At 46.1% G+C, this 16,187-nt stretch overlaps 1 protein-coding gene across 8 annotated transcripts in view; it reads left to right on the top strand.

Moving 5' to 3' along the window:
* Positions 1–410: 410 nt before the first annotated feature.
* Positions 411–16,187, top strand: part of myo6a (myosin VIa) — a gene marked incomplete at both ends in the record, with an annotated part of 69,172 nt that continues 53,395 nt past the window's right edge. For 6 of the 8 annotated variants that reach the window (XM_080833133.1, XM_080833132.1, XM_080833128.1 and 3 more), the window contains 10 exons: positions 411–527; positions 4,257–4,326; positions 4,465–4,538; positions 5,617–5,746; positions 6,840–6,945; positions 7,206–7,261; positions 7,381–7,475; positions 7,974–8,138; positions 10,809–10,889; positions 16,046–16,187. The exon at positions 16,046–16,187 is cut by the window's right edge and continues 39 nt beyond it. In XM_080833133.1, the coding sequence (XP_080689259.1) occupies positions 411–527; positions 4,257–4,326; positions 4,465–4,538; positions 5,617–5,746; positions 6,840–6,945; positions 7,206–7,261; positions 7,381–7,475; positions 7,974–8,138; positions 10,809–10,889; positions 16,046–16,187 (1,036 nt within the window). Of the gene's footprint in view, positions 528–4,256; positions 4,327–4,464; positions 4,539–5,616; positions 5,747–6,839; positions 6,946–7,205; positions 7,262–7,380; positions 7,476–7,973; positions 8,139–10,808; positions 10,890–14,017; positions 14,027–16,045 lie in introns of all 8 variants that reach the window. The other 2 variants (XM_080833134.1, XM_080833130.1) reach the window with 1 other exon arrangement.

Genomic DNA, 16,187 nt, shown 5'->3' with positions numbered 1-16,187 from the left:
AACATAGACATTAGCGGTTAGCTTGGCATCCACAACTGAAAACCACTATCATGACATCAGTGGGGATGTCGGGTGAATTAATTGTTCTAGAAGAACTATCACATTCTCTTAAAATCTCTTTTATTATTGTTAAGCAGCTGATTGGTTGTGGACAGCCTTGCAACAATGGTCATCTATTGAGGCGTCGTAAGGCTGCGGAAGCTTCCGTGGGGTATTTATTAGTTCATGAGAGGGAGACCGTGTGACAGTGCCTAACAAAGAGACTCCCACCCACTCTCTGTGTTCTAGAAAAAAATGTTGACAGCTCTGCTGCAGTGATGTCTTTTAACTTTGATGCCTTGCACTCTTTCATATCTTCCGTCTCTACCCTCCCTCCCTCCCTCCCTCTCCAGAGCCTGTAGAGCTGTGCCATGGAGGATGGGAAGCCGGTGTGGGCCCCACACCCATCAGAGGGGTTCCAGTTGGGCACCATCGTGGACATCGGAGCGGACAGCCTCACCATCGAGCCGCTGAAGGGGAAGGGGAAGGTGAGTGGCGTCCATCTAATCCTAATGCTGCTTAAGCGCCGAGCAGAGCAGAGCAGAGCAGAGAAGCGCTAACTCAGGGTGGCAGGTATTAGACCTTCTCTCTCGTCTCCTCCCTCAGCTTCACGGGCAGCTGTGAAGGTGTTGTTATACTTTCTCCGTCAAACACATTTAAGCTGGTAGACCAGTTCACACTCCCCCAGTATGTCCACCAAAAAAAACCTTCCTGGAACTGACAGAATTGTATAAAGATGGAAGTCAGAGTTGTGTGTGTTCTGGATTCTGGGTCCCCAGAAGTGGTAAGTGTGTAATTGTTCCTGTTTTTGTAATGGAATAGATCACTGGAACAACTTCTGAGCAGTTTGCCCACAAGGAGCATTCTGGCAGCAAAAGCACTTTGACAAACATGCTATCCTCTCTCAATATTAATGTTTAGCCCTTAAAACACGGCGGTCTGATCTCCGGTGTAGGTGACACAAAGCGAGCCAGCTCCTCGTGACCATCGATGACGGATGTGTCTCATGTGGCTCGTCTACAGGGGGGGACACAGAGGGCACAATGAGCAGACTGTTCACTGCGGGCCCCATTTGTGCCAGTACCCTGCTGGGCATCCACAGCAGCCGGTGGACTTCAGTGGGCATCAGTGAAGATGTGTGACACCTCTTCACATTGGCACAATGCTGGACTCTGTGCAGTGTGGCTGCCTGTCACCTCCTGATCCGGTTCCAGTGCCCTCAAGGCCCTCGTTTAACCAGTTGAGGCAGTTGGTGCAAGAGCGATGAGGTCATATCATCATGGTTCATAAGTAAAGGTCCAGCCCAGTTAGGATGAGTTTACCATATTAGAGCACCGAAATTCATTGTGTTAGGTGAAAATGTTATGTGGTGTTCTTGCTAAAACACGGCATACACAGCACATGTTAAGAGCCGTAGGTCTTCACAGAGGTAACACGATCCAGGATGTTTTGTTATTCAATATCTTAACCCCCTTTTCCGAATTTCCTTGGCTCCCTCACTCTAATTGAAATGGTATTGATTACTTGCTGTGTTATGTAAACATAAATAGCATCATCATTAGCATCAGTTCATGCCGCTCTTTGGCCCTTGTTTGCGTCTACCGACTGACGGGTCTATAAGTATCTGTTCAGTTTAAGGGAGCAGTTGAAGATTTTACTTTTCTTTCCCCGTTGAATTTGGCATCATTTTGAGAGCAACCCTCAGCCATGCTGCGACGGGTTAGGGTTAATGTTGCATGTATTAAAAAAAGTTACTGCTCCCACCTGAAGGCAGTAATACATCAAAGTCCTTGAGGGACTGTGCTGGCCTCTAGCCACCGCTCAAGGCTTCGTCAGACATTACCTCGCCTCTCTGTCCAAGAAGTGGAACAAACAGCTCACCGCTATGTCCTGTGTCCTTGAGGAACCGCTCCCTCTCCCTCCTTCTCCCAGCAGACTACCACACACACTACCACACACACCACCACAGACCACCACACACACACCACCACCACAGCAAGGTACGCAGCCAGAGAGTCCTGGAGGGCTAAAGCCAGTGAATCAGAGCTGCCATGACAGACCTATATGTGCAGAGGTCCCCCAGCATGTGTTCTCCTTAAATGTCTCAAGTCTTTTCTCCGTGTTTACAGTTGTTAGTCCTAGTTGGAGAACATGCCTGGCAGTACTAATATGAAAGGTGGGAAATTGAACGGGCTGTCTGCTCCAGCGCCTTGAGCTCGTAAGACTGATGAATGGAACAGATGTTTCGTGGTTATTAGAAACAATGCACATCGCTAGCAGGGATCAGACCCTTACTGTGGAGTTACTTGTCACATGCTCTACCAACAATGACTTGTTTTGTCAGGCAGCTCCACCATATTGATTTGAAGTGTTCCGTAAAAGCAGAACTAAAAATTCTTTTGGGAGCAGATGTATTATTGATCCTCGGGCTCCCCTGGGGATATACTCAAACTAATACTCGTGAGGAATGCTGAATTTTACTTTGAAACTCCGAACCCCTCAGCTCTCCTCGTCTTTGATGTCTGGAGACTTTACGTCCTTAATCTGTGCGGCGTCTGTAATGAGGCACGGACCGAAACCTGTGCCACGACTGGACGCTTAAATCAGAGGCATGTGACACTGGCTTTCAAGTGGCTTGCTTCTCGGGTTCCCCCCCAGCCACAGAGAGGAAAGAAAAAGAGTAGGAGTGTGTGACTGAGAGAAACAGAGAGAGGGAGAACACGACACAGAGAGGGGGAGGGAGAGATGAAGACCGAGAGAACATAGACAAAAGAGAGAGAAGAGGTAATGATGGCCTTCTCCAGCAGTCGTGCAGCGGCATTGGCAGTCGGAGAGGGTGCTATCCTGCATTCCCCCACGCACAGCCGCAAACACACACACACACACACACACACACATACATACACACATACACACACATGTACACACACACACACCACACACACACGTACGTACACACACACCACACACACACACACACCGCACACACACGTACACACACAGACACACAAACACACACACACACACATGTACACACACACACACACACACACCACACACACACGTACACACACACACACACACACACACACACACACACACCGCACACACACACACATACACACACACACACACCGCACACACACACACACATACACACACACACACACCGCACACACACACACATACACATACACATACACACACACACATACATACACACATACACACATACACACACACACACACACACACACACACACACACACACACACACACACACACACACACACACACACATACACATACACATACACATATACACACATACACACATATATACACAGCACACATAGCACACATATACACAGCACACACCGCCTGTGCCTCGTGCTCAAAGCCCAACCACAGCCAGGCAGCCCTCCTCCTGGTGCCTGTAGCTCTGTGTTTGAGTTTCTGTGTGTGCTGTTGTATCGGCTTACTGCTGCCGGACGGCTGATGGACCCGGTGAATAATGCATCGAGCCGCAGCTCCTGCGCCGGCTCCCCCCGCCGCTCGCGCACGAGGTGTGGAGAGACAGCCGCCAAGTTCAAGACCCCAACACCGCCGCCGCTGCCGTCTGTTGGGCAGGGCAAGCAGATGAACTGACCGACAGACAGACACACACACACACACACACACACACACACACACACACACACACATACACACACACACACACACACACATACACACACACACACACACACACACACACACACACATAAACATACACACAGATCTGGTGTCCCTGGAGTCTGGAATTATTCATCAGCAGAAGTGTTGAATGGGCTGTGTGACCCCCAGGACTTCATCAGAGTTCTGATGCGTAATTGGCCACCGGGGCTTTTGGTTATGATGCAGCAGAAGCGTGTTAATAACAGTGGGTGCAACATTTTAGCAAGTCTATGTCAGTGGTCTGTCTCCTTCTTTTAGCGCACGGGGCATCATCTGTGTTCAGTGAGGCTTAGCAACAGCGCGTGCGTTCAGTTTGCATAAACATGCAGGGAAGACTGCGTTTTTCGATTTTGCGCTCAATATGTGCTCAAATGCGTTTACCCTCCAGTGGGCTGTGCAGTCCTTCAGTAGAAATGTAAAAAATAAATTAAAAAAATCAATAAATGGATGCGAAGCACCTTCACTTGTTTTCTCAGCCTTTTGCATTTTGTATGTTCCAGCCCTTTCTGGCTCCAGTCAACCAGGTGTTTCCAGCCGAGGATGATCCGCACAAACACGTCGAGGACAACTGTGAGTGCCTTTCCCTTCCCGTTTCACGGACCGAACCTTTAATGTGTTCATGGCATCACTGAACACAGCAATGCCAACTTGAACTGGTGATATTTCAACCATTGTTTGAGTATAAGAGATCTTTGTCTTTTTCCGCAGGTTCGTTGATGTACTTGAATGAAGCCACACTCCTGAATAATGTCCGTATTCGCTACAGTAAAGACAAAATCTATGTAAGTTACTCATTTATCCCAGTTATCCAACATTAATAATTAACATATTTTTCTTCTTTGTGCAAAAGTACCTGTTGACTGGCCCTGTCTATATCCATCAAGCACCACCCCTGGGTGTATAAAACCAGGACACACACGCGGGTCTATATTTGACATGAGCTAATTTTCCATCTGAGCCAGGTTCAGGGCAGGACAATCAGGCGCTGTCTCTGTCTGCATGTGTGCTGTGTCCCGCCCACCCTTGTGTCATCCTCTAGCCTCCTCTCTGTCTCTCCTTCTCCCCCTCCTTCCTTCCTTTCTTTCTGTCTTTCTTTCTGCCCTTTTTTTCCCTCCGTGTGCTGGGGTGTGACGGCACCACTATTGTCTCGGTGTGATGCCGTGCCCTCGAGCCCCTCCCTCCTCGGCTGGTGGGGGGCGTCCCGCTTGCCGTTTGTCATCAGCGGGTCACAGCTCTCACCCTCTGACCCCACCCAGCCGCCCCACCCTCTCCTTCCTTCTCTCCAGTGGCCGCACCAATCACCCCGGGGCCACTGTGCTATCCTCTTCCCCCTCCTCATACTCTGCACTTAATTAGGTCCTTTGAGGTGACGGTGCTGCCAACCCCCCCCCCCCCCCCCCCTCTGGTCCTACTGTCCCGTGGGGTGTGCTTGCCAGCTGGTGTGCAGTCCTGGGGACAGGAGGCCTCCAAAGGAGACACTTCAGATGTGCTCAAGCTGGCCCCCTGCTGGCTGCAGGAGTGAACTACAGCTCAAATTGCATCTCTAGAGATTGCAGTGAAGGGAATCACTTATTTGCAGATGTCACTGTCTCCCTGGATTATTATTTTGTTTAATTGTATTGTTTATGTAATGCTGATTTGACTGCCTTAGGGAGACAACTTGCCCCAGAAGCATTTGCCCAAGTTACCACACTCAGGAAATACAATTATGGTTATGTTTCAAAGAAAACTGAACAAGAACAGTTTAGTTACATGAAGGCATATTATCAAGGTATGATGACATTGCAATATGAATGAAATGTCCTTTTAAGAATTCACAGTACATGATCAGTGACCATTTCTGTTCCCTCTCCCTCCCAGACGTATGTGGCTAACATCCTGATAGCAGTGAACCCGTACGTTGACCTCCCCAAGCTGTACGCTCCAGATACCATCACGCAGTACCGAGGCAGGTCTCTGGGCACGCTTCCTCCCCACGTCTATGCCATCGGTGAGTGGAGAGAGGAGCGAGTCTCCTGGGCGCTCTGAATCTTAGCTCATTAGCTCTAAGATCATTAGCTGTAATTCCAGACCAGTTGCCAGCATGACCGTAGTGATTCAGAAACTAAAGAGAGGTTGTCCAGGAGAAAACTGTTTTCAGAGAGGCGTTTAAAAAACGTCCTTGGAGTATACACTATGCATGCACTATACTTATGAAAGACATGCAGCTATGGAACACATCATTCCCAACGTAGCTATACTATTTGTAACCATGAAAACGCTCTAATCCATCACATTATGGTCTCTCCCTGTGAGTGGTGTCATATGGCACCAGCTTTTAAAGCAATTACGTGAATGTGTTACCATGGTGACAGCACCAGCGCACTCAGACTTGACAGATGCAGCCCCAGTAATCCAACATGGGTTACTGCACTGTCCAGTTAGTCATCCACTAACTCTGGCCTTCATCCAGAATGTGTGAACAGTACTGACATGAAGGCTTTGCAGTCCATCCAGTCACTGTCTTAACAGGATTTGTATCTCACAGATGTAGTGTCTGAACACATCCAGAGGGAAATTATTAGTGAGAATGCACTTTCCTTTTTGTCCACACGGTGGCAGGCAATGTTTTCTTTCTATTCGTTCTACTGTTTTTTCTTGGATGCTGAGTGCTCAGTTCACGTTCTGGTGTGGTGCTTCAAGTGATTACTGAAGTACTAAATGTCTCTACCTAAAGTACAAGCAAATAAGACAAGAGTGTAATGATTTGTCATGTGTATTTATGTGAGTGCAATTGCAGTAACGCTCACATAATAGTAAGCTACAAATGTTCAGCAGTGTGAATGAGGATGCGTTGATGAAAAGACATGAATCCTGAGAGCTCATTAAGATCGATCAATAGCAAACCGTACATAAGGGCTGTACAGAATTGACTGCACAACTGAGAGAAAGCTATGGTCCGTCATAAATTATAATACTGTCACCGTGCACATCGATGCTCAAGTGTTATGATTGCGGTTGAAACAGCCGCTGTGGTTGCCAAAGCAGTGTAAATTGTAAATGGAAGTTTAAGTGTAAGCTGTGCGTGGCCGTCTCTCCCTCAGCGGATAAAGCCTACCGGGATATGAAGGTGCTGAAGATGAGCCAGTCCATCGTTGTGTCGGGAGAGTCTGGGGCTGGAAAAACCGAGAACACCAAATTTGTACTTAGGTAAGGACGAGTGATCTCCTCTCCAAAGCCAGGCCTACCATTTCTCGCACGTCAGCAAGCAAGCTGAGAAACATACTTATCTTTGTGAACTTATTTTTTATTAAGTTTGAAGAATAGATGGAGTAATATGGCCTACATTTGAACAAACATTTGAAATCAGAGTTATAGTTTAGGGAGACGTTGCAGCACTGCACACACAGAGTATAATACAGATGTACAAATGTGTAGAATTGTAATTTCAATGTCATACTGTTACCCAGGTACCTCACCACATCCTACGGAACAGGTCAAGACATCGACGAAAGGATAGTTGAAGGTAATGTGTGTGTTCTAAGTACACGTTCTAAGTACACGTCGCCCAAAGGCTTCACACACTTCTTCAGAACATTCATGTGCTGCTCTGTGTTCTGAAAGCTTTTGTTTGTTCAACTGCAGCAAACCCCTTGCTGGAAGCTTTTGGAAATGCCAAGACTGTCAGGAACAACAACAGCAGTCGCTTTGGGAAGTTTGTGGAAATCCACTTTGAAAAGGTAATCCCTCTGATCCGTCTGCTGAGTTTTGAACATTCCGTCACCGCATTCTTCATTTGAGTGAATGGCATGGCATAATGTGGCATGATGTGACATGACGTCGTGTGGGGTTTGAGAAGTTAAAGCTTGAAGTTAAGGTCGTGAGACTAATTAAATCCACAAGGCTACAGCCGTGCTGTTTTTTCCAGTGTGTAATGGATTGTATTAGTTACAGTGTCTTCACTGGGATCAATGTCACAAGTGTGTCACTTTTTTAACATCCATAATCCAAAGCAATCAAATATGCAGTAGGTAAATGCACAAAACTCAGATATCTTGCGTGAGGATTAAATGGATTAAAAAGGATTTATACTGAAGAAATATATAATTGAAGAGGGGTTTTCTGTTTCCATGTTGGGATTTGAGGATGATTCTGAACAGGTAGTGCTTCTGTCTCGTTGTCCTTGTGGCAATGACAATAAAGTACTTTGAACTTTGAACTTTGATTGGTTGTTGCAGAATGCGGTGGTGGGAGGCTTCGTGTCTCACTACCTGCTGGAGAAGTCCCGGATCACTCGGCAGGGTCAGGAGGAGCGCAACTACCACATCTTCTACCGGCTGTGTGCCGGGGCCTCGGAGGACATCCGGCAGAAGTTCTACCTCGGCTCCCCGGACACCTACAGGGTGAGCTAATAAACACACCCGGGCGCCGCCAAAGGCAGCTCACTGCTCTGGGTTAGTGTGCTTCACTGTGTGTATCACTAACCTGGATGGGTCAAATGCAGAGATAGAATTCAGAGTGTGTGTGTGTCACTATCTCTGCCATAAACAGTCACTCACTCACTCACTCACACGCACATACACGCTCACTGATTGACAGACACACACATTCACTCACTTTCCCTCACACACACACACACACACCCAGACACATACACATACATATTCACACACACACACACTCTGACATACACAAATACACATTTCCTAACATAAACAAATACACACACATGCACACAAACATACACTCGCACGCACACACACACACGTACACACACGCACACACACACACACACACACACACACACACACACACACACACACACACACAGTCATGGAGGGTTGTGAGGGGTTTTGTTTGGAACTACATGAGTGCCTTCCCCTTCATGCATTTAGTCCTAATTAAGCCTTATTTTGCTTCTGGCCCTGAGCCACCCTGCTGACTCCCTTCGGACTCCCTGCTGTGAAACAGATAGGGCTGCTGCAGCTGGCCTCCCTGGAGTTCATTACCCCTCTCACACACTAGAGGGCAGAGTAGACCAAGGCCTGCAGTGCTGCTTTGCTGTTTTTAATGCTACCTTCTAGCCTAGCTTTAAATGTTCTTAAGAGGAGTGTTATTGCAAATGAAGGCCTTTGCACACCTCTGGCGCTAACTGGTGTGTGTGGCGGGGTGTGTGAAAGCAGAATACAAATGTGGGCCTCGAGAGGTCATGATTCGGCATAAAAGAACGGAGCGGAACACGTTTGATTATTTTTTGCAATATGTCTATGTCTGGAAAAGCAATTTGTTCCCGGAATATGAAGCATCTCATCATTTTATCCCCGGGAACCTCTGATTTGCTGGGGTTAGCCTGAAGTGCACAGAATCAGTCCTGTAAAAAGAAGAATCCAGAATAACAAGCATGTAGCCAGTGCATTATGCACTATAGGCTGAGGAGGACATTGGGTTGTTGTGAAAGCAGGATAGTTTGTCCTTCAAAATAAGAGCTTCCCTTTTTTTTCCAAATAGCTTTTCCTGTTAAAAGGTAGTTTGATCATTCCATCCAATGTGTCCCCCAGGCAAGGCCCTGGACCTGTATTAAGTATTTTGTAGTTTCATGTTTTAATGACTGCATTTGGTGGTCACACGGCCAGTGATTGTGTCGCTGATTGAGGGCAGTGTCAGTCATAGAAAGGCCATTCCTTATTTGCAACAGAATGAAGAAGTTAATACACTTAACTCCCATCTCTGTCATAAGTCACCCTTCACATTATTACACATGATTACTGCAGCCCCAGTCCTTTGCTGCTTGAGGTTCTCCTTCATCATTTCAATTTTTCACTCGCTGCTCTCCTAGTACATTCTTACTCTTTCTGCAGTCAAACTAGACGCAGTATACCTGTCTGGCATTTCTGATACCCATTTTGGGATGAACTCTCTCTCTCTCTCTCTCTCTCTCTCTCTCTCTGTGTGCCCCAGAAAGGACCTGTTTCTCTCCGGCCCCCTCCTCTCTCTCTCTCTTGTCCTCCCGTCTCCCTCTCCTTCTCAGCCTCCTCTCATTGTGAGCCCTTCCTCCATGCAGTCTCAGCCCTGCCAGAGGGCTTGCCTGTAAAAGGATCACTTGTTCCATTCGCACGACGTTGCCAAATGTCCTGTTTCTCCCGTACAGGATGACCTTGTTGTTTGTGATCTTCCTAAACACACATTCCCCTTACCTTCCGCTCCATCCTCCCACCTGTGAACTCTGTTTCACACTCATCACGACAACTAGTTTTTTTTTGCATGCGGCCGCGTGGAGCGTCGCTAAACGACTCCCAATGCAACCACGGCGAGACGCTGTTTTATTATAGTCCTGCTCCACAAAATTCATATCGTAAACCATTATCTCACACATGGGTAGGCCACAGGCAGGAATATGAATATGTGTTCATCATGCCAGGCAGGTGGGGCCAAGGATGTGGGTGTGAGAGTGTGTGTGTGTGTGTGTGTGTGTGTGTTTGTGGGGACATGTGTGTGTTTGCGGGGACGTTAGTGTGTTTGCGAGGGTTTTGACGCTACATAAATTGAGTGATTCATCGTTGTCAAAGCTATGCATCTTTAGATGGTGGGAGTGGCTCTGTGCTCTCTAGGGCCGCACTGATGAGCACCATCTGCATATTCACACCACATCTGATGATGATGGAGAGAAGCACCACATTGGCTCATTTCAACAGGCAAAATGGTCGGAAGCATCAGAGAAAATTGGCGCACTGTTCCATAGACACCACACACATGAGACAGCTTGGAAGTCTTAATAGAATGTTTCGGGGGGGAAATGCTGGGAGGGTGTTAATTGAGTTTGGCCAGATTTTTTTTTCGTTTCCATCAGATGACATTGGTAATGATGCCATCGTGGGAGGAGGTGTTTGTGTCCTTCTGTTTTGTAAACTACTATTCTGCTGAAACATGGGCTGTATTAACACAGTAGGACTGCCAGCACATTTTGCCTTGTCGTTTGGCAACAAATGAATCATCTAGTGGTGATCACTCTGTTTTTGTCCACTCTCTCTGTCTGACTCTCTCTCTCTCTCTACCCTCCTCTCTTTCTGATACAGTACTTGAATCGTGGATGCACTCGCTACTTTGCCAACAAGGAAACTGACAAACAGATCCTTCAGAACCGCAAGAGTCCAGAGGTAAAGTGACCCGCCATGTTCTCTCTGTTCTGACTCGTTCTCTGCTCATCCACGTTCTCTATGTTCTTACTCTTGTTCTCCCATCATTCTGTCTCCCTCATCTGTGTCTGTTGCTTTTCTGTCCTTTTATCCTCTCTCTCTCTCTCTCTCTCCCTCTGTATCTCTCTCTCTCTCTCTCTCTCTCCCTCTGTATCGCTCGCTCGCTCTCTCTCTCTCTCTCTCTCTCTCTCTCCCTCTGTATCTCTCGCTCGCTCTCTCTCTCTCTCGCTCTCTCTCCCTCCCTCTGCATCTCTCTCTCTCTCTCTCCCTCTGTGTCTCTCGCTCGCTCTCTCTCTCTCTCTCTCCCTCTGTATCTCTCGCTCGCTCTCTCTCCCTCTCTCTCTCTCTCTCTCGCTCTCTCCCTCCCTCTGCATCTCTCTCTCTCTCTCTCTCCCTCTGTATCTCTCGCTCGCTCTCTCTCTCTCTCTCTCTCTTTCAGTTTCCTAACCTCCAGTTCATTTGCCATGAATAAAGCGGTTTTCTGTTGGTTTGTTCTGTATGTTTTTCTGTACATAAGCCATGCCTCCAGAGTTTCTCTGTAACCATCATCACACGTCCGATTTCCAGAGCCCCCTCTCCATCCTCCATCTCTATTCCCTTCCCAGCAGTCCCCTCTGTTCTCTTGGCCCGTCTCGTATGGAGATGAGCCTCCATCAATGCCTCCACTGGTGGGGTAGGATCTGTGTAATCCAAGATGAATTGGAAAAAAAAGGTGGCCGTGTGAAATCGGCTCTGTTTCAGAAAGGATTGCCTCCCCCACCAGCTAATAAACTCTGAGCCGCTCACAGTCTCGTTGCGAAGATTTAAGAACATGAGTTCATTTCTCCCTCTCCTCTCACCGTTTCTCTTTTTTTTCCATTGTCGCACAGGAAGAGCTGAAAGCCTTGTCGGGTTTTTTTTGGAGTCTCTGCAGCTCTCGTAACGGGTGATAAGATAAACGCTCAAGGCTCTGTGTATTCTGGAGCTATTGCCAAATATATTCGTTGTTTAGACACTAGACCTGTCTGCAAAAGTATTTCTAGTAGACCTAATGCAGAGTCCTCTGTCACATTGTGTGTGTGTGTGTGTGTGTGTGTCTTTGAGAGAGAGAGAGATGAAAATCTAACAATGCTAAATGAAAGAGATTTGTTTTACATTAAGGAGCGTTAGAGAGGAGTAGGAGGGTCAATATAAAACACACTGTTAGTAAGTGTGCACTAAAATGCGAAGAGATTGCAGTGCTGTCAGTAAGTGTGCACTTAAAAGTGAAGAGATGTGCAGTGCCACTGGATTAAACCAAAGGGAGGGAATCCAGGGGTTATTAAAGTGGGCAGAAAACAATCTGTGTCAAAGGAAGTCTTGGCAGCAGCTGTTCAAACTGTTAATATCCACAGGTTTGAGCTTTTATTAGACATATTAGTAAGTAAGTAAAGTTTATTTTTAGAGCACATTTAAACACAGCTCGCCCTGACCAAAGTGCTGTACATAGTGCATTAGTTATAGAAAGAATAATAAAATAAGACAAGATAAAATGGAATAAACAGAATAAAATGGAATAAACAAAATAAAATGGAATAAATCAACATTTAAGGATCAATATTAAGGATGACATGATGCTGGTGCCACCCAGAGATTTGAATTCCAAACTCCCCCACGTCTCTGCACCAATGGACTTCATTGACATCCACGACACGAGTATCTGCCTCTGATTAAAGGAATAACTGATAAAGGGCCAACGCTCGCACAAAAACTTCACAAGAGAATCTCTCTGCAATGCTGATCCAGCTGTTCAATTAGCGTGTTTTACACACGCCCTTGGAGACGCCTGGCCATATTAACATTATGCTTTTAAGCATATAAACAAGCTAAATAAAACATACATACTATACCTCTAATAACAACTTCAATGAAACCAGTGTACCATTTTTCATCTCCACAAATACGTCCTTGCCAACTACCCTCTCCCATAATTAAAAACATGGTTGGCTATCTTCATCACGCTTCAGTCCTGCAGGACCTGGTTAATTAATGATGATTGTTATTAGAGGATCGCCACCACAAGTCTCCTCCCAGGCTCCCCAAAGGAACGTTAATAATTCATTCATCTTGTTCCATTACACGGAAGCAGCGAGCCATGAGTTTGGATGTTTTCCTTTTATTTATTTCTGTCCTTTGGAGCGTGAGAAGTGATCCCGGCCACTAAAACATGATTTATTCCATTGCTTCTGTTCCATGCCTCGGTCTTTGCCAGGTTGCACCTGTAGTCCCCTTGAATTTGTCTGCGTTGCCTCGCTTTCAAAAGAGGGTAGGAGACGTGGGCCCAGTTTGTCATTTTATTAGCCTGGCACAAATGACAACAAGATCCGAGTCCTTAGCGTAGCAACATGGATTGCAACACTTTATGCTAATGTAAAAGGGAGACGAAATATGAGCTATTCACATGTGTGACTTTGGAATTGTTGCTGTTTTTGTGCTGCGTTCCACATACCAGCGGCCGCGGCAGACAAGCTCTGATAGATAAATAGATGGGATACTTTATTAATCCTGAGGGAAAATTAGGCAAACCAAATAAAATGTCGCCGTTGCTCATTTAAATCAATGGAACCTTTTGCAACATTCTGAGGAGCTGGCGGGCCAGATTAAATGGCTTGTCGGGCCTGATCAGGCCCCCGGGCCTTGAGTTTGACAGTTTGAGTTTGCCCTAGGTCACTGTATCCCCAACAGCATGACGTATCAATATGATAAAATAGCACAAAAAAAGGTGCAAGTCGTAGAATCCATATCTTCACTGTTACACACCCGACCCGTGCCTTTTCCCAGGCTTCTCAGGCCTTTCCCTAAAGACATCAGGAAAAATCAAATAGTGACGTGATTTCATCCATGCTTGACGTGATTTCATCCATGCTTGACGTGATTTCATCCATGCTTGCCGTGATCCACCCTGTGACTCAGCTGTTGCCCTTCTGGCCTGTGATCATGTGACCTGTGCATGTGTTGCTCATGGAAAGCCTCTATGTTCCGTGGTGTGTTCTACCCTTCTCTCACGTGATCATGGTTGTGTGTGTGTGTGTGTGTGTCTCCTTGCATTGCCTCTTCTCTGTGTATCTCAGGACAATAAGGTGATTATGGTCTTGATTTCTTCTAAGGGGTGCTCATTTGAATCACTTTTCTCCAAACAATTCTGGGCTGCTTGTTCATAAAGTATTGGAAGGAAAAGTGCATGCATGCTCCTTATCATTTTGTAAGTTAGTGTAGAAATGAAATGAGTATGTGGGGAAAAAATGCTTTTGAAATTTTACATACACCTCTCATGTCCACTTCAGAATGTCACAGTGCAATGAATTGAGGGACACCAAGGGACCAGTAAAGGCTAGATGTGTCATTTACAATTACAGTACCATTTCAAAAGCTCAACTCGTTCTTTTTTTGTACAGTGTAGTGTGGACCTCCCCACACCAGGACACCAATCAAACTGCCACATGGCTATAAGAAGCCTTCTGGACAGGCTTTGGCACAAACTGCTGATCCCCCTCGGCTTTATGAGTTTGTTATTTACAGCCCGTCGGGGTGCTGAAATATCTGTAATCACCTTTTGAAGTCGTCGATTTTACAACCAAGAACCAGCTACTACACACCAGGTTTTATCTCTGTAATTTATTTCCGTGGACTCAAATTTAAAGCCTGATTTGGCAACATGTGGGGCCTTCATGTAACAGTGTCGGTGAGTAAGGGCCTCCGCGTGGAAGGAGGCCAGATTGGTGAGGCCACAGAGCTGCTTCAGTCAGCACTTGTGTTCGAACGCTCGTCACTCTCCCCCTTGTGCCACAGTGCTGCACATCATTGGACCGTGACACTCACTCTTTCTTTCTTTCTTTCTTTCCCTTTTGTTCTCTCTCTCTTTTCCCTTTTGTTCTTCTTTCTTTCTTTCTTTCTTTCTTTCTTTCTTTCTTTCCCTTTTGTTCTTCTTTCTTTCTTTCTTTCTTTCTTTCTTTCTTTCTTTCTTTCCCTTTTGTTCTCTCTCTCTTTTCCCTTTTGTTCTTCTTTCTTTCTTTCTTTCTTTCTTTCCCTTTTGTTCTTCTTTCTTTCTTTCTTTCTTTCTTTCCCTTTTGTTCTTCTTTCTTTCTTTCTTTCTTTCTTTCTTTCTTTCTTTCTTTCTTTCCCTTTTGTTCTTCTTTCTTTCTTTCTTTCTTTCTTTCCCTTTTGTTCTTCTTTCTTTCTTTCTTTCTTTCTTTCTTTCTTTCTTTCTTTCTTTCTTTCTTTCCCTTTTGTTCTTCTTTCTTTCTTTCTTTCTTTCTTTCTTTCTTTCTTTCTTTCCCTTTTGTTCTTCTTTCTTTCCCTTTTGTTCTTCTTTCTTTCTTTCTTTCTTTCTTTCTTTCTTTCCCTTTTGTTCTCTCTCTCTCCCTCTGTCTCACACAGACATACCCTCACACATATCGAATGCCCACTTACTCTCACTCATCCACATACTTGTGGTGTCATTATATACTTATGTGTTAGTACACACACACATTCTTACTATTTCGTCTTCTCCTGTCCTGTGTCATGCTCAAATACATACACGGGTACTCAGCCACATTAGAAATAAGTACACATATGCACACATACAGACATGTGCGTATGTCTTTCTATCTCTGTAACTCCTCTAAGTGTCTCACTCTATCTCAACACCCCACCCCAACCCACACACACAAATTCCTGTTAGCGTGAGTGCTCTTATTTCAACTTGCCTCTGGCTCATAGAGTTTCTATTCTTCTAGTAGGTTCTATTCTTCTGTGCTTCTTTCTTGTTCGGGGATGAAGTTCTGCTTAAAGATCTCAAAGCTGCAATGCAATAGGCTTTCATCAGTTCTGTGCTCCCCGTGTGTCTGTGTGTGTGTGTGTGTGTGTGTGTGTGTGTGTGTGGTGGTCAGTGAGTATGCATGCATCTGTGTGTATGGTCCTTCTTCATGTTCTTCATGGTGCTGGGATGCCCTGTTTGGGTGTCCTGTTTTTGAGAGGTGGGCTCTTGGGCGCTTAATGCTTCTCCTTTCCTTTCAGCCATGCATGTGTTCACAAACACAGACCGTGACTCTTATAACCTCTTGATCTTTGACCTTTGACCCTTGACATCTCTCTCCCCCCCCCCCCCCCCCCCCCAGCACTTGAAGGCAGGCCCGCTGAAGGACCCCCTGCTGGACGACCAGGGCGACTTCAACCGGATGTCCGCGGCCATGAAGAGGATCGGCCTGTGCGACGAGGAGAAGCTGGACCTGTTCCGTGTGGTGGCCGGCGTGCTGCACC

The sequence above is a fragment of the Sprattus sprattus genome (genome assembly GCF_963457725.1).
Source record: "Sprattus sprattus genome assembly, chromosome: 2".
NCBI classification, from domain to species: domain Eukaryota; kingdom Metazoa; phylum Chordata; class Actinopteri; order Clupeiformes; family Clupeidae; genus Sprattus; species Sprattus sprattus.
Note: the sequence above shows the minus strand (reverse complement) of the source record. Positions and strands in the feature narration are given on the sequence as shown.